Genomic DNA, 25,727 nt, shown 5'->3' on the forward strand with positions numbered 1-25,727 from the left:
TTTAGAAATGACACCATAAGATGAACTTTATTTTAAAGCTCATAAAAGGCTTCACAATATCAGTTACAAACAGAATCAACATTTCTTCCAATTTACACCTTCACATGACAATGTACTGTATAACAAGAGATATAGTTGAAAGTTTTTGTTCTGCATGCTGCTAACACATTTCACTAGCTTTTGCTTTACTCGTTGATTTTTAATATCAAAGCAAAAAGTCATATTCTATTGGACAGAATTAATATTAGAAAGCCCTTATGAAATCAGACTTAGTCTTGTTTATAAACATCCACACCCACACACATGCTGAAATGGAGAGCAAAATGCAAGAAAACTACCTTGGCAGGAACAATGCTTCAAGATTTTTAATCACAGCCCTCTTGAACAAGCAGTACAGTTTGTTTTATTTTCTCCAAAAGACAAAAGTCAATTTCATCCTCAGTGATGCAAATGGTAATACTGCACAGAAGCTTAGTATGAATTCACAATTCCACAGGAATCTGAAAGTTACCAAGGCAATTTTCCCTTTTAGGATCATAAAGACTACAGACTTAAGCTTTTTTTCTCTTTCCATATAATACACAAAATTTCTAAACATCCTTAAAAAAGAAAATATAAATAGTCTCAGTATGTTATGTAGAATCACATACTATGGCAAAAATATTTTATTCATTGAAGGACTAAGCCAACATAACGTTATCTAGTCCAAGTCCATATTAATGGAGCTCTTCTCATTAGGATAACATTCCCCATTCTGATGTGGAGGCTCAGCACCAAAATTTTCTTTGCCTTCTAAATCTTCTTCCTTTTTATCAGTATTTGGGCCATTTGGAGTTCTTTCCAGCTTGGGTGATTCAATTTTGGGCTTGGGTTGTGTTACGACGGGTTCACAAGTGTTATTCAACTCCTAAGCAAGGAAAACAAAATTGGTAATCAGGTTAACTCTGATCCATCCAGTCATTTTCAATTACTTTCTTAAGACACCACCTGAGCTATTTATTTTCCTATCTCAAGGAATTCAATTTCCTCATTACACTTGCCCAAAACTATGGCTAAAGTCTGGTGAAAAAAGCAGTGAATATTCTTCTATGATGAGTCAGGAACCTGGCAAAGTCCTCACATCTTATTACCTCATTTAATCCTCACAATAATATTAAAAGGTAGAAATTATGATCCCCACCTATAAAAGATGGTTCAGAGAGGCTGGTTAACTTAACCTCAAGATCAGGAAACCTAGTAAGCAAAGAACTGGGATTCCAGATTATAGCCCCCTGACTTCAAAGGCTCACAATTCTTGGGGCACCTGGGTGACTCAGTTGGTTGGGCTTTCAGTTCTTCTTTGCCTCAGGTCATGACATCAGGGTCCTGGGACTGAGCCCCTTATCAGACTCCGCACCTTGGAGTCTGCTTGGGATGTTCTCTTCCCCAGTCCTTCTGCCCCTCCCCCTACTCACATGCTTTCTCTCCAAAATAAATAAAATCTTAAAAAAAAAAAAAAAAAAGGGCTCACGATTCTTTAACTTTGTGTTTCACCATTCTTCCAGAGGGAACTCATCCCTTGGTTTTCTTCTCAACTTTCTTCAAAGCCTCACATACTCAGCAAGGCCTTCCCTGATAAAATACCTGGGTCCTTCTCCAGTGCCCAGTATCTCCTAACCTTTTTGACTACTTAATTTTTGCCCTCAGCACCTGACCTCATCTGATAGACTTCCTCTCCTCGTTTGCTGTCAAGCCTTCCTCGAACCAGCAGGTAACTGCCACAGTGGCAGGGGCTCAACAAATATATTTGTTGAACTGAATGAATAATTAAAAAATGGAAATTTAAGAGAAATATATATGATCTTCTATATTTTGTAGTATCAATAATGAACTAAGAAATCTGTTCTCAATCAGGATGAGGTTAAAGAATGGTCAAAGTTATATTTAAGGTTCACAGGATTACAGCTTGAGTCCCTAAGGAAACACAGCAGCAAACATTAGACAATAATACTTACCTTTATTTTTGCTTTAATTTCCTGAGCACGTACAACTGGATCCTGATCAAGACTCTTTTTAGCCTGAGCATTCATGATATTATTCATCCACTCCATCACTTCATTAACAGCCTTCTCAACCTTTTTCATCTCAGACTCATCAATATGATTGTATTTCTCATCCTGAATGGAAAAAGAGGCATGGTCATTCTGTAGACTTAAGTATTTAACAGTGGGGCGCCTGGGTGGCTCAGTCGGTGAAGTGGCTGCCTTTGGCTCAGTTCATGATCCCAGGGTCCTGGGATCAAGGCCCACATCAGGCTCTCTGCTCAATGGGGAGGCTGCCTCTCCTTCTGCCCTACCCTGGGGCTCATGCTCTCGCTCAAATAAATAAACAAAATCTTTAAAAAAAAGAGTATTTAACAGTAACCTCTAACCTGACCCAATTTCCCATGAAGTTCAAAGCTATCTCTGGTCTCAAATACCAAAAACAAATTTCTCATGTGTTCACAGTGAAGGTTCCTCAACTTAGTATCAGTTTGCTAAAATCTAGGGTAACTTCCTTGCAACGCACAAAAAGACTTACATTATTTCTGAAGTCTGCGGCTACCTTGGCATAGTGTTGCAGCCTCTGTCCCAGTTCTTCAAACATTTTTGGTCGTTCCTCAGCTTCTTGAAACCGAAGTTTAACAGGAGTGCCAATTTTCTAAAACAAGATGTAATAAATTAACACTTGTCTAACTGCATTTTGAAAGTTTGTAGTCTAAAACACAGGTACCGTGTCCTAGGGGGAGAGAAGGACCTACCATTAATTCTTCCAACTTGTCAACATATGCTTGTTTAGCTTGGTCCTCTCCTTCTTCATAGAGCCAGTTTTCGGTCTCTGTGAGCAATCTCAAAAAATTCTGGTGATCCTGTATATGGAACATGAGAATCCGTACCAGTGGCAATTTTACTTTAAAAGTTTTCACAACAAGACAGTCATCCTCAGAAGTGCTAAACACTAAGTCACCAATCTTATTTCTAAGAAAGGCACTCTCATTAGTTGAACTCCCTTTACTGAAAAGTATCAAGGAACAATGAACACTACTAGATTTTACATGAGAGATTAACAGTAATTTCTTGGCTTCTCTTTTACATAGAGACATTGTTAAGTCCGGTAAACCGCTTACGGACTTAACAATACTGTATCTCAGAGTCTACTTTTGGACAATCTATACACTGAAATGGGGTTATGGAAGAGCAATTATCTTCCTGCTCTCCAAAGAAATTAGGTCTTGATGAAGTAACTTTCTATTCACTCCCACAATTATCAAAGGGAAATAGACAAGTTGACAATTCAATCACTGAACTTGAAAAAAAAAAAAAATCATTCCTAACCAATTCCCATATAATGTATTTCTACTCTAGTCTTGGGAGGTCTACCCACCTTAGGTCATCTCTCCTTCACAATCCCAAACACAAGAAATCCAGGAAATGTCAGGGCAGAGCCAAAAACTAATGCTTATTACAAGGTACCCCAAGGAACTTAGAATTAAAATAGACCCCTAAGTTGAAATTCTTTTAACTTTAGAATTAATCCCAAAACCATCCCAGATTTGTATCTAGCCAATTGTTTTCTAAGCCTCATTTTCACAGTTGTGCTTCTCGGATTTACTCAGAGCCACACTGACTTTGGGAGCTTAGAAAAGGGCTAAAGGGAATAGTCTGCTCGATAAATTTTGGAATGACTGGATGAACAAGTCTTATGGGATAAAACAATGACCATGAGTAACCAAGGGAGCCAGAGTCACAATAACAACAAAAACAAAAACAAAAATATAAGGATGGGGTCTTTAAAACCAAGGATTTTCTCCTATTTACCTTTCTTGCCCCAACCCTTTAATGTCATGAACTCTAAATAAATGTTTGATAGGTTCTTTCTTGTGGAAAACTGGAAAGTCATTGGGACGAGTTAGAATAAAACTACATATTACTAATGAGCCTCTTTCCAGGACTGTTTATACAATTTCCATTTCAAGTTTTCTGTTTTCAAAAAGCTCATTACGTAATCTAGTAGAGATTTAAATGTCAAATTTTACATGAAACACTTTTATTATGTGAATAAAACAGAACTCTACACATACCTGTTCACATATAAATTTTTCATATGGTCCACACAGCTTGTCCCTGAACTCATACACATACTCCTCCACAGCATTTTTAGCATCATTTCTTTCCTTCTCCAGTTTATCCTGCATGATCATCTTACCCTGCCAGAAAACAGGGAAGATTAATTTCAGCCTTAGTCTTCTGCTATCTGTAACTAAATGTTAACTAGACTCTGCTTGTTAAAATCAACAATTATACAAAAAAAAGTGTTTACAGTTCTAATTGATACTTCATAAGTTTATAACAAATCTTACGAAGTTCTTCATTTACTAAAATACACACAGTGGGTTGTGACTTTTTTTAAACTTACATGATAAATTACATAGCTTTTGCATCTCAGGCTTAATACCAAGAAGAAAAAAAAAAATTCAATTCACTACAATTTTCTGTCCTTTTAGGTAGTTAAATGGTTGTCTCCTATTCGGATTGATATTGGCCAATATATAATGGTCACAGGATGCTGCAACTGTATTTGATATCAAGGATTGCAAATTTATTTATCCACTTATTGAGATATTATTGAGGTATAATTATTAAATTTCAAAACACAATGTTGCCATCTCAATAAAACAATCTCAATTATTTCACATATTCTAGACTACAAAGAAGCACAATGTATTTTAACAGAAATATTTAGTATAAAAAAAAAATATTTAGTGTGGCCTGAGGTACCAACTGTATTGCGCCCTGTCCTAGAACACAGTGGCATCCAATTTCTGCCAAGACCTTGGGCAATCAATTCTATACTAAGCAGAATGATCTAGGGTATAGATCTTTTTCATAAGGAGGCAAAAATATAAGCATACCTCTTTAAAAAAATTAAACTGAGAACCATTAGTTTTGGATTCCTCCTATTCTTAAAACTGTATACAAGGGCGGGTATGGGAAAGAAGCACAGCTATTCCTCTATTAGGAATATGGGTAACTGGGCCAACCAACTGAATAATTCCAGAATGGAAAATAATTACCTGAAGTACTTACCTCTGTCTCAATATACATGTTAAGAAGGTCTTTCCCTAATTGCCAGACCAAGTTGGCTTCAATAGGCAGCTCAACATTCACCACCTTTATTTTGGGCTTTTTGGCTTCTGGAGGCTGGTCAACTTTCTTTTCATTTGCCTTAGGAAGGTGTAAAAAAAAAAAAAATTCCTAAATCTTCAGAACAAATAAATCTCCCTATTGTACTTACTAAAAATAAACTCCCTAAAATCCTGAACTGGAGGAGCACACATCATCTAACTCCCACCCACCCATTTTAAACCAGGCTGCAGCTACAACTTAAACATGTCATACTTTCTCTCAAGAATTCACCAAGATATTTTTCTCTTTGCATATTGAACTTAAATTTAATCTTTCCTGCTAAAACTTTTCTTCATAGATCTTTAATTTTTAAGCCTGTAAGCAATGCCTAGGACTCCCCCCAAAAAAAGGTCTAAACTATTATTAAATTACCACATATTTAAATACAGTCTAGAATCTAACAGTAACTAAAACAGACTCTGACGAAAGGTAAACACATTAGGATCACTTCTATTCCTCCTTTATACTTGAGTCCCTCCATCCCAATATTATACCTAGTTCAATTACAATTAGCACTATACCGATGAGTGCCTTTTAAAGTTTCCTAATGAATTTGGCGATTCTAAACACATACATACGTAAATGTATGTATACATATATATAAGTATCTTTACTCCTACTATCTATCTGCCTTGGAGTCATACTCCTTTCCTTAAGCAAACATAAGGTTAAAAAAAAAAAAAAAAAAAAGAAAAAAGAACCTTAAAATAGAAAATGAAATGATGCAGCAAATGCTAACAGTTTGCCGCAGGTTTTTCAAAATATGTAAATACAGGGCTAAAGAAGTAAGTATCTCCTATGGCCTTTAATTTCCTAAGACTTTTCTATGTATTCCCCTTTCTACACGCTCCTACTAGCTGAGATAACAAAGAACACAATTTAGGAAACTCAGCTGTGGAACAGATTAGAAAATAACAAACAAAATAAAACACACACCCTGACTGGCTGGGACAGTCAGATAGGAAGGACTAGCCTATCAGTACAATAAGCACCGCCACAGGATAATTCTGAGAAGTTAAAAAGTTTAGAACTCTAGGTACTTCACAGATGAAACTGGGACTTGAAAAAGGTTCAGTGGCTTGCCTAAAATGACGAAGACAGAGATGGGACTAGAGCTCATGTTGCCCAGACTGCTGGTTCAGTGTTTCTAAAAGTCACGTGTCTCAGAAGTGTAGTCAGCTGTCTCACAGCAAGGATCTAATCAATCAGCCTGCAGTCCCCAGTCTCTAGCACACATGAGAACCCCCCAATATACTGTGCATGCTCAGGGGGCACACACAACAAGGAAAATGAACTAGAGGACACCCATACCTCATAAAACACAGTAGTACAACAGATATTTGGGAAACAAATGGATGACAGTACACGTGTAGCAGTTAAAGTCAGCGTAAGACTCTGACGGTACAACATTAAACCAGCTACTGACCAAACCAATAGATCACAAAATGGCACTCAACAAGGAATGGATGAAGAACCCTCCAAAGAGGTGTGTGAGAATGTTCTAAAGGGCTTGACGCTGGAGTTCCCACCTACAACTATGAACATGAAATGGTACTCCATGTCATGTTCCAGACAGGAACTGAGACTATCAGCACAAGTCAGTTACTACTCAACACTAAGTGAGGGGAGGGACGGGACATTAAGGAGCTGTTGTGGCAAAGAAAGCAATGCTGCTCCACCATCATCATCACAGAACTCTTTACGAGGAGAAAAAAAGCAGCTTTCAGAGTCAGGAACTAAAGCTCATATTAGGATTCCCACAGGACCAATCAGGGCAGGAGATTAAAAACGAAATGTTTACCAAGTGTAAAACAATTCTGTGATTCATCTAAAGGTAAGAGAAAACCAAACCACTATCGAAAGGTTAATAATTTACATTCAATGTGTACAAAGAGTGAAGTTCTGCAAAGCACAGAATGATCTGGAGAAACAATGTCAACTTCCCAGTATCTACACGATCATGAATTTTAAAAGGTTTGATTAGAACTGTCATTTTTCAAGGGACAAGCACAAATATTTAATTTAGCTTCCAATACATACTGTGGAAGCATGGCAAAGAAAAATGACTTTGAAGTACAATCTGGTTATTAGCAGACTATCATAATTAATTTAGTTTTGACAGATGATTTGAGAGGAGAAAAAAGTTTACTAGACTCCTATAGCCCGTGTATTTATCATTCAGACTAATTCAAGTGAAAACTCCTTACATTAGCAGGTATCTCTGGCATTAGAGAAGATAAGACATGTCATGCATTCGTCTCTTGTTGCTTGGAGTGGCAGTTAATCAAGAGAAGCTTTCGTGTCTAAACAGGATATTCAATTCCCTTAGCTGGGCTTGAGTACCTCTAACTCGTTTTAATTGAAAAACACATAAAAAACTAAAAAACCAAAACCCTATACAGAACAAGGTAAGTTGGTGCTTGCTCTTGAAACTGCAGATTTAATGATATCATTAATGATCACATGTTGCAACATTGTCTAAAGGAATGAACTAGAAGAGTCACTCACTTTGTCAGCATCTGGGATTTTGTTTTCTTCAGAGGTAAGTTCAGGTGAAGGGGGACACTGTGAGGTTTGTTGACCATCAGTTTGTACCTGGGGCTGTGTTCCAGCTTCACTGTTGTCTTGCTGGATATTTTTCTGAAATGAAAGCCCAGGCACAAAGGATGTAGAAAGCAGGTGTACTTATATAAATTTAAAAGGTTACAGGGCACCAAAGACAGTACACTCAATTTCTGAAATCTTAATAGGTGGGGGAGAAAAGATACTGGATAAAAGCAAAATAAATACAAAATACTTGAAAACTCCTTACAACTCTTAAACCTGTAAGAAATTCTTTGAATGAGAGCAGTTAATACTGTTAAATAACCAAGCAGTAGGCATTTTGATTGATGTGATGACAACCAAGAACTCTCCTTTAGGAAACTTTGATCTAGCTTTGTAGAGCTATTAACTAGCAAAGCACAAGAAATAGGTTTACTCCAGGCCTCTCTCCCAGAAACAAGATTCCAAAACTTAAATTCACCAACAGCCATCAGCAACATATCGCCATTTCAATGAACTGAACAGTTGCATAAAAAAGCCAACGTCAGTCGTTCAGGGATTCCTCATTTCAGCTTACAGATACCCAAGGCTCCTCCTGTCCCCACCTTCTTTTTGTGATTCAGCTATTTCCACTTCAGAAGATCTCAGGATAAAGATATATGCTACATGTTAGTAGATCTCAATCCCCAATAAATCAGTGCTTGCTCTAGCCCTTTCCCATCTTTGGGAGAAGCCTGAAACATTCTCATTTAACTACTTTCTGTCCACCCTGAAAGCTCTCACATTTTTCTTTCAGAGCTTCAAGAGTCTAAGGCAGACACTGAAATATTCAGAAACAAGGCACTCGTGATGTAAATATCCAAAAGGTACAAAGAGATTGACACAACAGGCATTAGAATAATGGTGTCCATAGCCAAATGGAAAAGTATACATTACTGATCATTTAATGCATCATTTTGCAATTTTTAAAAGTGAGAACAAAACTAAGGCTCAGATACTAATGTTCCAGGAATAATAGCGATAAGAGCTGTCTGACCGCAGGATACCACACTTCCTCACGTTTTTTTTTTTTAATATATTTTTTATTTATTTATTTGACAGAGAGATCACAAATAGGCAGAGAGGCAGGCAGAGAGAGAGGAGGAAGCAGGCTCCCTGTGGAGCAGAGGGCCCGATGTTGGGCTCGATCCCAGGACCCTGAGATCATGACCTGAGCCGAAGGCAGCGGCCTAATCCACTGAGCCACCCAGGTGCCCCCTCACGTCTTAACTAAAACACTGTTCACTTGCCTCTTCATTTAAGCTATTTCTGATCATTATCCAGAAGTAAACTCTAACAGCTAACCCATTTTGAAGTTTCTTAAAATTTTTCTGCACTCAGGCTAATTGGAAAAACATGAACAGTAACAACTTCCTATATTCCATGCAGGTATTTCTCTTCCTGCCCTCCCCCAATATAACAAATCATGTAAATAAAAGCAAACAAGTCCTGAAATGCCAAAGCCAATTTTGCAATAATTTTTTAAAGATCAGCTTTAATATTTGGTATATATTTGGTATATACTCCAAAATTTTTTTTAAGTCTTTTTTTTTTTTTCTTAATCATCAGTCAAAACTGCCTTCTCAATATGTGGTCAATGCCTTTAACAAACAAATAACTTATTATTTTGTAATAATTACACTCTTACTTTATAATGTGCCAGTTCAAATTAGCTATATAGAATTTAACCATAAATTCACCAAATTCTGGGCCATATATATCATCACCTAGCAATGCTATCTATCATCAGCATTCCCCAAAATTCTAAATAAAATTAAGAAAAATGTATTTGAACCCTTCCCTACTCTTTTTCTACAGAGTGAACTCAACTATATATCCCAACTCAAAGGCTTATCCACAAACTTACATCAGTGTCTGAGTTTTCTGCTGGTCTCTGATTGGGACACTCCATGTCTGCTTCAATAGAAGACCCTTCATTCTCCTCAGTTGGGATCTTCTCCACCATGGATGCTGTAGAGATGGTGAAAATGCCATGCGTATTGACTCGCACTTTGACTTTCACTCTCGATTTTTCTCCGTCTTTCTGGGCAGAAACATTCTGAACTATGAAACGGCCTAGAACAAAAAGAAATGGACAATTGCTGAAGTGAATCTAAATGTCTGTAAAGGCGACAAAGCTTCAAAGTACTGCTATTTCCAAATCTTCCCATTTTCTCTACCAACTGAAATAAGACCTAACCTACTAACATAAAATAAACTCAGGTGTATGGTATTACTCCAATACTTGAAATCAGTCTTAATATCCTATAAAACCTTCAAAGGCATGGTACTCCTGTGATTGTTTTTATTTAATACAGATTCTGTAAGATAGATTACAAGAAGTCCCTGCCTCCTCCGATCCTATTTCAATAAACATAAGCGCAAACTAGACATGAAAATCTGTTAGCAAGTGTAAGGCAGAGATCTCAAGTGATACTAAGCATTTTAATCCTACAGAATCTTCAGGGAAAACTGTTTTTCCGAGGGAATAATCAAAACATTTTTCTATGTGTTAAGTAGGAGAGTCTGATAAAACCTGATGTCAAAGCCTGAAATTATATGCAAAATGCAAAATACAGTAGTTGTAGTGCATTTCTGAGTAGGAGGTAAATAAGAGTATGGACTCTGACTCAGTCTCTGGGCTTGAATCCTGGCCGTGTAACCCACTGCAAGTTATTTAACCTACCTATGCTTCTGTGGATTGAGGTGGTAAGTGTTTACAGTGAGCACATAAAACCAAAGAACCAAGTGGTATATGTTAGCTTTCATATCCACTAATAGCTTTGTTATTCCAGGGCCCACTAAACCAAAATTAAGTATTTTGAACCTAAGTATATGCAAAGCACTATATGGGATCTGACACCTTTATATTTAAGATGCTGTTTACACAAACACAAGAAGTTACAGATTTAATTACCAGGTCAGTGAAAGATATTAGAATAGACATTCAGTAATTACCAAATCACTGGGGCTCAGGAAATAATTACTGTAAGACTCATTCAAAGAAACAGCATTCACTATGGGGTATCCGAGATGAGTTAGAGGAGAAAGAGAGATTGTTCTTGAAGCATGTGCAAGCTTTTTAATTTTGGCAATAACATTGATTTGATGTCGTACTAAAAAGGCCTGGATTTTATCCTTTGCACAATGGGGAACTAATGCATAGAATCCAACCTATTAAATTTTTAGTCTCTATTCAACCATTTCTCAAGCTAATTTCCTAGCAATAAATTTGTAAAAAATGGTTTAAAAACAAAACAAAAAACAAAAAAACAAAAACAACAACAACAAAAAATCTCTCCTCTTCTGTGTCGAACATTTTTGGTGTTAAGTGCTAAGAAAGAAAACACACTGGTCAGGTTAGACCTCTACAAACAACTTTGCTTTGAAAAGGTGTGGGGTAACAGTGAGTCCTGAGCAGATCTTGCAATACTGGCAAATTTTTACCCTCAGCCTGGGAAAGACACATGGCCACTCAGGAAGGGATCCGTAGCTCTCTCATAAATTTCCAGTTACTAAGAGTCAAAACAGATGGACAGTGCAAACCTCTCAAGGAAAAATGTACCTACCAAAAAACATGTACTTTTAAAAGAGATTACAATAGAAAGGTCCATTTGAGAAGTTGCTGCAATGGTTTCTGAGCCAGTTTTAAACTAGAAGTAACATTCCATCTAGAAGAAAGGTTAATATTAAAAACAGGTGGTGATCCTTTAAGCAGAGACTGTATCAGGAGAAAAAAGACTGACATGTTTCTAGACACACACACACGGATGTGACAACAGACTAAGCAAGTCATTTCATCCCTACAGGCCAATTCATTCATCAGTAAAAGGAAGAGATTTCTTCATCACCATTATTCTAAACTGACGATGTCTTTACGTGGAATTATGTTCCACCCAACGTCACCGAGAAGAAAATTTTTTACATTGGTACACTATGTCTTTCGACATACCTATTTTTGCTTCTGGATATGGAACTCCTTGAGGATCAGAATAGAAAGCTTCTAGCTCAAAAGGTCCCCTTCTCAAGAAAGTGAGAACTTTGGAGAAAGGAGCAGCATGGTTTCGACTAAATACTTCGTGGACCCTAGAGGAAAGGAAAAGGCATTCAGTACTCCAAGCGCTTAAGATTACAATGCTACACAAAATGGAATAAAAAATGCTCTGAAATCACCAATTCTATCTCACCATTTATTAACATCAAAATGAGAGAAACATTTTGACAGGTTTGGTTGTTTAAAGATTCCAATTGGACTCATCAGACCCTCAACTGTAAAAGTCATTTAATTTTTTCTCCTTTATGTTAAAAAGTTATCTGAATAAACTTGTCTTCTGCTACATACCCTTCAGTATCTTCTGAATCATGGTTCCACACCAGAGATATTGCAAAAGGAACAGCATCTGTGATGGAAAATTCTCTAACTTTAAATGCTGGGGAAAGAATTGCACACTTTAAAAGAAAAAAAAAAAAAAAAAAAAAAGGATTATCATAAGATCATGAATAACTGCACTCATCTTTTAATATAAAGCTCAATTCAGGGGCGCCTGGGTGGCTCAGTGGGTTAAGCCGTTGCCTTCGGCTCAGGTCATGATCTCGGGGTCCTGGGATCGAGTCCTGCATCAGGCTCTCTGCTCAGCAGGGAGCCTGCTTCCCTCTCTCTCTCTCTGCCTGCCTCTCTGCCTAGTTGTGATTTCTCCCTGTCAAATAAATAAATAAATAAAATCTTTTAAAAAAAAAAAAAAGCTCAATTCAAATTGGATGGTAAGTTTAAATTCAAATTCAAAATTGCTTACAGTATATGTCATCTTAAGTACAAAGAATAGAACATCTAAATACTAGGCCAGTCACTAAATATAGACCAGTAGTACAATGGATCTCAGGATGACAGCTGCTGACCAATAACAAGTTTCTTAAGAGCTTAGGAAAAAAAATACTGGCCTTGCCAGGAATGCCCTGATAGCAATCTCAATTACAAGCTGTAACGCTCTGGAGTCTGTGTGTGTTTCCACAAACAACTCTGTCTATATCACCTTTCAAATGTCTAAAAACTTTTGAAAAAGGATAAAACCCAAAATGTTCATATTTTCAGGTAATTTTATGAAGGAAGCAATGGTAAATTCAAAGTTGAGGTGGAAAACCCCCAACTGACAGGTGGATTTAGAGCAGTCACATAGAACTGACCAAATACACAAGTAAACTGAAAGTCAATCTCTGATTAGCACAGGATCCTTCAAAAGAAAGGCCAAACTAAGCTCTACTTCTAAAGAAATAAACTTCCAATGTTTCGGGGAATTAGAGCCTTAGTTAAGGAGGTATACTCCATTACCAAGGAAAAAACAAAAACAAAACCCCCAGATGCATCATGTAGATACAGTGGACTACCAGCAGTAATGAGTACGTATTCTTCCTTTTTAAAGTATTAGGTATAGTCCTTCTAAAAACCTTTTTGTACAGAACCTCTTGCTGTTTTGTATTAAAAATAACTGTGCTAGCTAGATTAAAATTTAAGCATGCTTATCTTGAAACTTTAGTTAAAACTACTTGGTGACTATAATATTATCCTAAGATAAATACTAATTTCCTTATCAGCACCTTCTAGTTTTGGTGCTTTTACTTTGCCAAATGAACTTAAGCCTCTGAGTGGCCTTCTCACTTGATATGTAAGTTACAATCAGCTTGATGGAGGAGAAAGAGCTATTTTCTAAGACCACTTGTTAACTAACACTCTCAGCAAATTCCCCCTCACCCCAATCATTTCCTCCTTACACCACACTGCTGTTCCAACTGCCCCCTCTGGGCCTGGGAAGTACTGCTACCACCACACAGCTAATTCATGCTTGATTCTTGTGTTTCCTGGGTCCCCTCAGAGTCTTGCCTGTTCCTGACCCGCAGTTTAAGAAACATCAGCTGCAAATTTCCTTCCATGAAAAATTTCCTGGATATTCCAGATCTGAAGATCCCTGTTTCCCCACAGCCTTATGATTGTTGTTTGGAAGTGCAGTCCCTTGAGATAGCTAAGGAGACACAGGGCTCTGCCTATTATACGACCTCATCACAGTGAAACAAAGCAGAAATGGTTAGAGGCATGAACACTAAGAGAAAAAAGGGCTGAGACAGCAGTACCTGTAGTGCACACCCTCTAGCCACGGCTTCATCTGCATTGAGTGTTGTGCTAATGTCTTTTCCAAAGAATCGGGCAATTTTTTCCTTCACAGCTGGAATGCGGGTAGTGCCTCCAACTATCTCCACAGCACTCACATCTTCAACTCGGAGCTGAGTCTGTTCCATCAGTGAGTGAAGGGGAACTTCTATCTTTTGCAGGAGGTCGGCACAGAGTTCTTCAAATTGTGCCCTTAGTAAAGAAGAGGAATGCTATTAATCTTTGGAAACATTATCTTAAAGCCAATATCCTGACCAATTTTTTAAAACAATATCAACCCAATGAGTTTCTTTTTTCTTTGACAACCTCAATTCCACATGGGTCAAGTTGAACATAAATATACAAAACAGGTACAGAAAAGAGATGGGGGAGAAAATTAGTTCTACTGGTATTCTTGGAAAAAAAATCACTTTTATATTAAGACTGCTGTTTTATTCCTTGAAGTTTTTTTTTGTGTGTGTGTATAACCATTATTCAATTACTGGCCTAGAAATACTAAGAGATGATAAATACCAAAAAGACTCCACCATAAGGACACCTGGCAAAGTGCCTTTTTTTTAAAAAAACATCTTTGCATGGGGTGCCTGGGTGGCTCAGTTGGTTAAGCATCCAAATCTTGATTTTGGTTCAACTCATGATCCCAGGATTGTGGATTGAGCCCTATGTCGGGATCCCTGCAGGGTGTGGAACCTGCCTAAGATTCTCTCTCTCTCTGCTGCTACCCCCACTTTAAAATAAATAAAAAAATCACCTCTCTGCAGAAGTGACCCTAGTTTCTAATGATGTGAATAGTCCTAGCGAGTAGCACACAATCTTGAAATGTAGGCCAAGACTTTCAACACCATAGCTAGACGGACACCTGAGCTGTAGTTTCAGCAGGAAGTTTCTTCTATTTAATCAAGAGAATTCAAGACGCACCTGTTCATCTTTCCCGAAACATCTTTGTCATTCATAAAGCACTCGATATTCAGTGGTAGGTCTGTGCTGTTAGAACTCATTAACTTTTTCAATTTTTCACACTCTTGATACAGACGAAGGAGTGCTCGAATTTTGGATTTTGCATCCAACTTGTACTTAGTTTTAAATTCTGCACAAAAATGTTCCACTAACTTTTCATCAAAGTTTTTTCCTCCTAAGAAAGGATCGAAGGCTGTTCCCAGTACCTAATTTAGTAAAAACAACATATAATCTGGTTATTTTCAATCGTATTTTTAACTTGAATCTTAAATACTGCTACTCAAACAACTGAAGACTACAGGATCAAGACTGCTACTTAAATTACAACATCAAATCCAAGTCAAGAGAAATGTTACTACCAAAGCCAAATATAAATCTCTGATTTACTTTTAATGATTACATAGGATAATCTTAAAAAGCTGCTCTTTCTTAAACCAGAATACTTAGAAGTATGCTAAGATAATTACATCATCTTTATGGAAAACAACTTTAGGAATAATTCTTTATTAATATCATTACCCGAAACTCTTCATTACCAAGAAGCAAAGTCAAGAAGCTTAGTAGTTTGAAGTAATGACAAATACAACACATTTAGGTATGTTTTGGTCACTGAGTTCTAATTTATGACTTTACCTTCAATTTTCCCTTGTTAAAGGCACAGGCAGACACTTGAAAAGCTGAGTGTCCCATATCAACAAAAACTACTATCCGAGGTTTCTCATCCAGGCCTGGAAGATCCTGCTTATAGATCCCATAATTCAAAGCAACTACCAAAAAAAAAAAAAAAAAATCAATTCTTTGGTTCACATTTTCTTGGGAATTTCATCATTACCAAAATAATTACACATGCAGGAAACCTGACTATACCTCAAACACTTAAAGGTGAACACATTCCTTTTATACCTGACTTTGAACTAATTTTCATGGCATCAATAACTTGTTCCCTTTCTGATTTTAGAACAATGATCTATTCACTTTGCAATGTATGAACAGATATGACAGAGAAAATGTACAAGGTGCAAATACAATGAAATGTAACCACAAACAAAGCAGTCTCGTCACATAATACTTACATTTGAACCACAACCTGAGACTGCTTATCCAAAAAAATTAAGAATTTAATATACAACTACAGCAACTGCAGTTCCTACCAATTTCTTTTTAGATTCAATGCAAAAAGCTGATCTACCGTAAAGAGACTGTTAGCTTTTTCTGAACTTCTAAACCATTGTATTTCTAAATATATATAACCTAAGAACACAACTTTATTGATACTTTTAGGAGTTTTAAAACACATATTAGATGTGAAAGACATATATGTATTAGATATAAAACACGTATATTAAATATAAATTGGAAAAAAAGTCTTACTTGCTTTGTCTGAATACACTACATTGTAATTGACCTTTTGTTCACCTGTAATCTTAAACTAGTAAAGGCTCTAGGAAGAACAGTCATTGCTTTGCTTACCACTGTATCTGTAAATACAATGCCTGGCAAATGACACAGTTTAAATCAATATTTGATAGAAGATGAATGATCAATGACTAACTGCATACATTCAGGAAATGTAGAAGGGAAAACTTTTTTTTTTTTTAAACTTAATCAATACTTGTAGTCAAGGAAGTTATAAAGCCCCAAATCTTAAGGTTTTGGGAAAAGTTAACTACAAAAACCACAGAAGGAAATAAAAAACTAAATTCAACACCCATAATTCAAAAGATTAAAATACGTGCATAGAATTTAATGAAAAGAGAACCATAAATCTGACAAAGTGTCAATTTCTCATTAGATAGAAGCATCTGAAAAGTTGGAATTCTTTAATTGCAAACCTAACCCTTATTTTTTTACTAGGCTATGTTTCTACAAGTACATGAAAAAGAGTTCACTTATATACCTGATATGTCTTAACTCTAGTTTTGACAGTATATTCACTACTACACAAAAATAATTCTTTTCCCTTACCAGCTGTCATGTCATTCATAAGTCTCAGGCAGTTTAGGCCAACTATTTGTGCAGCATCTAATACAGATCGCCTCTCAGCATCTGTGAAGAAAGAGGGAACCTACCAACAAGAAAGGAAAGAATTTTAACTTGTCTAGAAGACACACATCTGAATTCCTCACAACCACTTATAATGAAATAAAATAGTACAGCTAAATAGGTGCCTAGCAAAGTCACAGAACATAAACAGAACTTCCAGATTTCATTGCCAGCAAGTTCCTTAACTTTCAGAATAATTACTTTTTAAAAAAGTGTCCCAAAATTGTATTATCAAAGTAATTTTTATTATAACCAAATTTTAACCCAAAATAAAAATCAGGAGTATTCACTAAGACATACCGACAATTACTTCTAGGTAATAAAAAGCTTCAGGTGTAGGAAATACCATTTCTGAACCAGTCTTAAATTTCTGACAGCTGGAAATCACAACACTAAGTCAACATTTAATGCTAAATATAATTGAGCTACAGGTAAATACTGAAGAAACTTAAAGATAATACGGAACTAATTCTAGCATATGCCACTGCCCTATAGTTTTGCTATTTTAAATTGCATTTAAGCATTAATAGATGATGGGGTACCTTCTAATTCTATAGAACTGTTAAGATTACAAAAACATTTTTAGGCAAAGCCTGTTGATATTCTTAAAGGAAGGAAGAGCAAAAAACAGCTCAAGGGATGGGATGAAGTTTCTTACGGTGCTGACTTCTGCTTCCAGCTAGGTTAATTCTTTTGATCGCTTTCTAGGACAGCACTCTAACTAGGACACTCTTCAGGAGGGGTGTCTAACAATACAGCCATAGAATCACTTAACTAACAGAAAGTACCGAAGAGAAAACTTAGTACAGCAGCTTTCATTTTTTCCCCCAAGTATCTGTAGCTGCTTCAGAAAGAGAGCAAGAGCAAAAGTGGGTCTCTGCTCCCCTTTCAAATCAGAACACTGCTTTCATCAGTTTTCCATACTGCTTATTTAAAAAAAAGAACCACTGACTTATAACTTAATTCTTTAATTTTCCCAGAAATTAGATACTATTTTTCCAAGCGACAGCCAGACAGTCTTACAGAACACCTTCTGTCTTTTCTGTCTTGCAAGGGCAGTAGGAGAAATTTCAAGCCTCTGACTCTACTCTTCCATTTCCCAGGATACATTGCCATAAAAGCTTCTGAACGGTCTGGGCAGGCCATGCTGCCCATGTTATAATGCAAAGACCATGCAAGATGCAGGTAACTCCATCACAGACCGTCTTGGTCCAGGGCATAACCACGGAAGATCAAAAAGTGACCTTAGACATTTGGGAGAGAATTTCCAGCTGCCTTTTTGGTGTCCAAATAAAAGATGACTTTTGTCCATTTCAAATACTCCTTGGTAACCTACCAACTGCCCACTGAAGATAGTGGGCTTGTCAGTGTTAAAAAATCTTTGAAGTTTTGGGATACCTAGGTGTCTCAGTCAGTTAAGTGTCTGCCTTCGGCTCAGCTCATGATCCCAGGATCCTGGGATGAAGTCCCACGTTGGGCTCCCTGCTCAGCAGTGAGTCTGCTTCTCCCTCTGCCTCTCTCCCCACTTGTGCTATCTCTGTCCCTCAGGTAAATAAATAAAATCTTAAAAAATCTTAGGTTTTGGGGCGCCTGGGTGGCTCAGTGGGTTAAAGCCTCTGCCTTCAGCTCAGGTCATGATCTCAGGGTCCTGGGATCGAGCCCCACATCGGGCTCTCTGCTCCGTGGGGAGCCTGCTTCCTCCTCTCTCTCTGCCTGCCTCTCTGCCTAGTTGTGATTTCTCTCTGTCAAATAAATAAAATATTAAAAAAAAAAAATCTTAGGTTTTATCACTACTAGGAGGTGACATTGTAAAACTTCTAATTAACTGGTTCTCAGCTGATGGCAGAATTCTGAAAGTGTCCCATTAAGCATACAAACAGAAAATTTGTTCACTGACTGTATTAGAACATTCCCCATTCAGCCAACCAGTCTCTTCCAAGGAGCCCCACAGGAGACTCTGATTTGCACCTCCAATCAAGAACCTCTGCAACTTTGGGCTAAAAATATCACTCAAACATACTCTGAAATGCTCCTGAGCGCTACACTAATATAGTCCAGTAGGATTTTGATTTCTAGTAATAGAACAGTTTTCAAACATTTAATACTTAAGAGTAGCAAAAAAGGCAACTTAAAATAAAACACACTGCCTTGCTGAATTCTACTTACTGAAATAACACAATCTGTTACTGGTTTCTTGAGGTTGTTTTCAGCAGTTTCCTTTAACTTAGTCAATAGCATAGCTGTTATTTGCTCCACGCTAAAGAGATGTTCTTCATCCATGTACATCACCTACATTGAGGAAGGAAAATGTTTTAAACATTGTAGTACTTAAAAGTACATGCTAATAGGGGCGCCTGGGTGGCTCAGTGGATTAGGCCGCTGCCTTCGGCTCAGGTCATGATCTCAGGGTCCTGGGATCGAGCCCCGCATCGGGCTCTCTGCTCTGCAGGGAGACTGCTTCCTCCTCTCTCTCTGCCTGCCTCTCTGCCTACTTGTGATCTCTCTCTCTGTCAAATAAATAAATAAAAAAAATCTTTAAAAAAAAAAAAAAAAGTACATGCTAATACTAACTTCCAAATGTAATTACACATTCTCTTCCAGAAAACCTTTATTGCTTCAGCTGTTAGAAAAGAAGAAAACGAACAAGAAAAAAAAAAAAGAAGAAGAAGAAGAAGAAGAAGAAGAAATAACTTTTCTCTAGAGGTGAAGGGAAAAAGCTAGGACAGATTTTTTCCTCTACCCAAAGTACTAGTCAAAACATTACAGAAAGTAGTAAATTTCCACTCTAACTGAAGAGATCAATCAGTGTAGCAATTATTATTTTATGCAGACCCTAAGATAAAAATGCTTCTGCTAATTTAAAAACAGATTTCTGGTTTTGTTACACTACTGCTCTCCAAACAACAACTGGGCTGTCATGGAATAGACTTTTGTATGATAAAACAATACAACTGAGATTTTTTTAACCAACACTAAGGAAACCTAAATTTTAACAATTATAAAGAACTTATGAGACACAAATTAAGTTATAGCAATATAATTTGAATAATTTGAATAATTTTCAGGCATTAAGACATACCTACAGTTTACAAGAACTTGACAAAAAAAAAACTCATCTAATTAAGAACTTTAAATATTTACTAAGAATTAAGTGTTTTGTTTTGTTTTTTCTATTTCTAACTAAGGACTCTAAGGTTGCTCAATTATATTACCTTTATTCCAACTCCACCATTTTTCATTGGAACCAAATCATAACTTAAGTTTTCCTTCTCCTTCTGAATGAAGGGGTCACTGAATGCTCGGCCATGAAACCTTTTGAAGTTAGACACTGTATTGTTTGCATGAGTGATTTGCTGCAAAAGAAATAATAAATTTAATTTTTTTTTCTAATTTGAACACCTATCAGCTATTACAATTTTATAGAAAGTCAAGTGTACAACCCAAACCATTAAGAACATAAATAACCTTCTCTGCAACCCTAGGAAAATGCCAGAAGGTAGGAAGTGAGAGGGAACAGGAGGCAATACTGTCACCACAGACTGTAATTTTAAAAAGATTTCAAAATCTGCAAGATAAAAGATGGTGAAACTATCACTAAAGCCCTGAACAAACCAAGAACTGCACCCCTTTATTTCATTTCTTTTTCCCCACTAAACTTGCAAGTTTTATACCCAATGAATAAATGAGATCTAGAAGCACTGCAAGTCAAATTACTTTAAAAAAAAAGAAAAAAGTTAAAAGTTGTTACAGTCTAATAAATTGCGAAGTGGTCAGGATAAACATTTTGTGTCACAAAATACATGGATTGGGACAATAATGGAACGTTAATTATCTATACCAAAATGCAAGAGGCAAGGATAATTCAAGAAGTTTCTAAGTAACTTAATGCTTCCAACTGCGTATTTTTGATGATTAGGCTCTGGATTGAAAAGTCCCACACTTCAGTGTATTTTACTCACAGAAGTCAGCAGTGGGAACTTTATTTAAAATACAGAAATATTTCAAAGACTAAAAACTGAGGCTTCTGAAGTAATGAAAATCCCAAAACAGTTTACTGTTTTCTCTGGTCCACTTCTTTTTAAAGTGAGGAATACAAGTTGACAGCACTAGTTTTTCAAATACAGAACTGAAGCATGTTTACATACTAAAATATGCATATATGCTAAAGTATCTGACTTAAAGTATATCCAGTAACTTATAGACTAGATCTGAGCCTCAACTGATTCTCCTCATATAACTACAAAAGACTGCAATAGTTTTAGGTCTGAAATTATCAATATTCTAAATGGCCATATTCAGGAAGATAATTACTTCACTAACGTGTTTCTTTCGAGTATATTATTTTAAGCACACACAGCTATTTTTCTCTCCCTTGTTTTCTTTCTTATCTTGTATCTCTTCCAACTAGCTTTACTGTAGCATTTCAGGGATTAGAATTTTGTTTCTCTTTCAGCAATGCTATTTTCTGTATTTAAAAGAACTTTTTCAGTTTCTCTTTAAAAGCCTCTCAGAAGAGATTTCATATTTCATGTTCTTTTGCTTTAATTTTTCCTCCCCAACCCTATGGGCTCACCAGTTACAACATGAGGCCTACATGGGAGGGGCATACATAAATTTTCTATCACATTAAGTAACAGGCAAAATTAATTTCAGTAACTTATTTTAAAGCCTAATAGATCCAAAATTATATAATTTCAACATGAATTCAATATAAAATATTGAGGAGATACTTTATTTCCTTTTAAGACTTCAAAATCTCATGTGTATTTCATACTTACACATTTGTACATTTCAAGTGTATCTAATGGCTACCCTCTAAGACAGCACAGGTCTATACAGAACATGCTCCCAGTCTTATCTTTTTTTTCTTTTTTAATTTCTTTTCAGCGTAACAGTATTCATTGTTTTTGCACCACACCCAGTACTCCATGCAATACATGCCCTCCCTAATCCCAGTCTTATCTTAATTATTAAATAACCTGAAAATGCTTCTAAATACACAACTTCCAGAAGGAATCTTTAACTCTTAAATATGCAAGATAAAGAAATTTCACATGAAAGAACTTCAAATGTCTTATTTGTAATTTTTAAAAATCAGATAAATGAAAAGGTGGCAAAATTACTAAAAATTAAGGTTGGTAGATTAGACTGTTAAAATGGTTCTTAGGAGAAGAGGAAGGCAACAGAAGGAAAAATCCCCATCTAAAGGCTCATAAACAATACCTGCATTACATTTCTAAAACTCAAAAATATGTAGACTTAGATATTTCATATTCTTGTATGCCCTTGAGATTTTACCTTGAAAATCTCTCCCTTTAAAAAAATGACCAGAATTCTCTAAAGAACATACCTGATTTTTGGCTGCAACTCCAATTGTTCTGTTTTTTGATCCAAATGATATGACTGATCTAGAAGATATATAAACCACATGTCTCAAAACTATTAAAAGGCATAGGGGCAGACATCTTTAACTGACAAGAAAATATAAATTTCTTACCCACGGCGGGTTGCGGGATGAGGGGCGGTGGTTTGAAGACAGTGTAACTATAGCACAAGCTTTGGTCAGATACTCAGTGGAAGTCTGCTTAACTGCTATTCTGAGAATCTAATCAAGGTAGCCATCTTACCCAAAAAGTCTGCTCATGGTTCAGGGGGCATTTTCCAATAGCTCAAATACCAATATAACTGTCCAGGTCCCCAATTATTAGGAAGTGCACATGAACTCTGAAAATACTTTGAATAAAAGGTAACATTAACTTGGTCTTAGATACACGATTAACAAAATATATGGTGTTAATTCCACTTCTCGGTTAGCAAGTCTGTACAAATCTAAGTTATCACTGTCATACCCACTGCTGTTCTGATATACCATCGGCCTCTTTAGGATCCAAAGGTTTATATAAACCCAAACAAGAGGGCCTAAGTTAGGTTTCTGGAGTTTAAAAGCTCAAGAGAAGGTCTCACAGGGAAGACTCTACTTGATGAAACCAAGTTAAGAATGACACAGAGCGGGGCACCTGGGTGGCTCAGTGGATTACGACGCTGCCTTCGGCTCAGGTCATGATCTCAGGGTCCTGGGATCCAGCCCACATCAGGCTCTCTGCTTGGCAGGGAGCCTGCTTCCTCCTCTCTCTGCGCCTGCCTCTCTGCCTACTTGTGATCTCTCTCTCTCTGTCAAATAAATAAATAAAAAATCTTAAAAAAAAAAAAAAAAAGAATGACACAGAGCGACTACCAAAAAGGAGGTAATTGTTACATTAAGTCAGCCTGGAAGAGATGAAAAACGACTTCTGTGAAAGTCTTCTCGGCAATAGAAATGGAATGGTAGCACAGAGAGAGAGAAACTCAAAGTCTTGTCAGGAGGAGGTAAGCAAATTAGGTTTTCAATCAGAGAGCAGGTAGGAGTAATAGATGAACATAATGGGAATATGTTGAGGGCATTAAACACTAGGCTAAATCAACTTTAAATTGGCTATTAAGGAGACCCCTAAACCTAAATTATCTGAGCAAGTACTAAACAGCATTCTAAAAGCCAGAGAAGTGTTCAAGCAAAGGCCAGAATCTTCCAAAAAACAGTGTATCATTCTAGGCTCAGAGTAACTATTCACTTGCAGAACGACTGAACTCATTTTCCACACTGAAATTAATATTGCCAACCCAAATGAGTCAAACATCTATTACATCAAAAGATTAAGGGGCATTCCAATGCTGCCCTCTGCTTACCCTTTTTAAAGACATATCTGTTGTCTCTAGTTTCACAATGGTCACTACAGCCACATACACATCTTGTTCCTACTCTCATTTGAACAGCTTTTCTTCCTTTTATTGGATCAAAGAGAACAAAGATGTAAACTGTACCTAAGCATGAAAGCGTGACATACTGTCTTTCCTACTATACTCCAATTACAGAGCCTTTTACACAGCTGAAGAACAGACTGTAAATTTGCAAATATTTGAAATCATGGAGTAAGTATTCCCAAGGCTACTCACTGTCAAATATCTGCCTATTTTCTGATTTTCCATTCACTTTCAAAAATCGCCATCTGTATTCAAATTATGCCATATACAGTCATTCTACAGTCATTCGTTGTCATTCGTTGTACATTCTACAGTCAGTCACTGGGCCTTAATGTCTCATTCTATGCTTTTTATCTTGGATTTAAGGCACTTAAAAATTACCTACAGTAATTTCCCCGAGAAGTAAGCAATTGTTTTCATTAACGTACATGCAGGCATGTTTGCATGTATTATCTTCAGAAAATAAGACCCTCGAAAAAGTTGCTTTAATAAAATGTTACCTTTGCCCACCTCGTGCCGCTATAGAATATAATATTTAATTCGGTGACAACATTCATCCCCGAGTTCTAGCACAAAACTGTGCAATTCTCATTTTATCTCCTTTATTTAAACGGGGCAAAATTAATAAACTAAAACACGATTTAGGATTCCCCTTGAATGGCTCTCATAAAACGAGCAAAAAGGACGTTTACATCTTCACAAATGATCCCAGGCACTAAGGCTGACAGCGTTAGCAACCAAAAGTGCGCAAGAGGAGGTATCTATGAAAGGAGTGATTCTCTGGTCGCTAACAACAGTCCGCCCGCTCACTGGACAAGCAGCAGTGTACAGGCTCTGGAAGCTTCCAGTTCATTTCGAGATTCACGATGCGGAAGAAAAAAGCTCAGAAGCCCCGCATCTGCGGTGCGCAAAGATATGCTCGGAGGGAGGGGGACAAGCTGGGGGCGGCAGAGGCAGCTCAGAGAAACCGCATGGGGAAACGGGGGCGGCCGCGGAAAGGGCGAACTGAGGCTTGCCAAGAAAAGGAATGAAGTCGCGGGCCTGGCAGTAGGAAGCCCGCGCCCGAAGCGACGACCCTAGGCCACTGCACTCTAGGACTTGACTTGGCCCCGTGATCGCCAACACCCCCAATCCTGGCATGCCCCCATCCCTACTTTTGGGCAAGCGCCCTGCCCAACGCGGCCGCGGGTACCCAGACCCTACGGAGGAGCGCAGCACTCCGCACGTCGCCCTCCGATCCGCCCGGCGCTCCGCAGCCGGCCCGCAAGCCCCGAGTCCCCACGCTCCCCAGCCCCGGCCGGCTTTCCCTCCCCACTCCAGAACCCCTCCTAGCGCCCCCGCAGGCTCCCACTTACGGGGTGCACCGGTCGCTGAACTCGTTGGCGATGGTCTCGATGCCCCCGGCCCGGGCCACGGCAATGTAGCAGCTCTGCGAGCCTACATCCAGCCCCACCACCGACATGGCCGGCTCACGGTCCGCCTCCGCCGGGGCTCTGGGTCTGGGTCTGGGTCTGCGTCCTCCGGCCGCCCGCCCGCCCGCTCCTTCCGCAGCCGCTTCCTGCCCCGGCCGCGCCCGGTTCCCGCGGAGTCCGACCGCTCCTGTGTCACTCGGACGGACACACGGACAGTGGGCCTGGCTGGCGCCTCCGGCTTCCCGGGGACAGTGGCAGCTCTCAGAGGACTCAGCACGGGGGAAGGCGGCGAACGGTCTCCGCCGGTCGCTCCGCAAGCTGGGGATGGCGGCCTCGATCTGCACCCACAGCTCACCGGCGCGGCGCTGAACTACCGGCCCAGAAGGGGAGGTCCCAGTTCCTCAGCCTTATGTATCGTACTGATCAGAACTTTCCAGAATCTGCGGCATTTACTCACCGGCGCCTCCACCGGCCCCTCCACGTGCCACTTCCGCTTCCTTCTTCTCGAGCCTTCTCGAAAGATTCTACCCAATGGGTGGCTGGTCCCTCTGGGGACGGCCACGGTTGCCA

The 25,727-nt window shown here is 38.1% G+C and overlaps 1 protein-coding gene across 2 annotated transcripts; it reads right to left on the minus strand.

Moving 5' to 3' along the window:
• On the minus strand, positions 1-25,557 carry HSPH1 (heat shock protein family H (Hsp110) member 1). Of its 2 annotated transcripts, XM_045977998.1 has the most exons (18): positions 25,101-25,557; positions 22,298-22,355; positions 20,160-20,300; positions 19,114-19,236; positions 16,870-16,969; positions 15,538-15,671; positions 14,866-15,110; positions 13,911-14,139; positions 12,130-12,236; positions 11,740-11,873; positions 9,655-9,863; positions 7,713-7,844; positions 5,106-5,243; positions 4,100-4,225; positions 2,780-2,887; positions 2,560-2,679; positions 1,995-2,156; positions 1-907 (listed from the first exon to the last, which is right to left on the minus strand). In XM_045977998.1, exons 1-18 carry the CDS (start codon positions 25,205-25,207, stop codon positions 701-703), a joined length of 2,580 nt encoding a protein of 859 aa, XP_045833954.1. In that variant the 5' UTR covers positions 25,208-25,557; the 3' UTR covers positions 1-700. The 2 variants fall into 2 exon arrangements, with proteins under 2 accessions (XP_045833954.1, XP_045833953.1); XM_045977997.1 differs by lacking the exon at positions 7,713-7,844 and having other exon boundaries at positions 25,101-25,358.
• Between the last annotated feature and the right edge of the window lie 170 nt (positions 25,558-25,727).

The sequence above is a fragment of the Meles meles genome, chromosome 14 (assembly GCF_922984935.1).
Source record: "Meles meles chromosome 14, mMelMel3.1 paternal haplotype, whole genome shotgun sequence".
Lineage (NCBI taxonomy): Eukaryota > Metazoa > Chordata > Mammalia > Carnivora > Mustelidae > Meles > Meles meles.

What these genes read in the sequence shown, in the direction of transcription:
- HSPH1 (XM_045977998.1), bottom strand. Translation starts at nt 25,207, where the DNA reads ATGTCGGTGGTGGGGCTGGATGTAGGCTCGCAGAGCTGCTACATTGCC. An exon ending in ATGGTGGAGTTGGAATAAAG is followed by an intron (nt 19,237 to 20,159) that starts GTAATATAATTG and finishes TCCTCAATGTAG; the next exon opens with GTGATGTACATGGATGAAGA. An exon ending in TTAACAAGGGAAAATTGAAG is followed by an intron (nt 15,111 to 15,537) that starts GTAAAGTCATAA and finishes TTACTAAATTAG; the next exon opens with GTACTGGGAACAGCCTTCGA.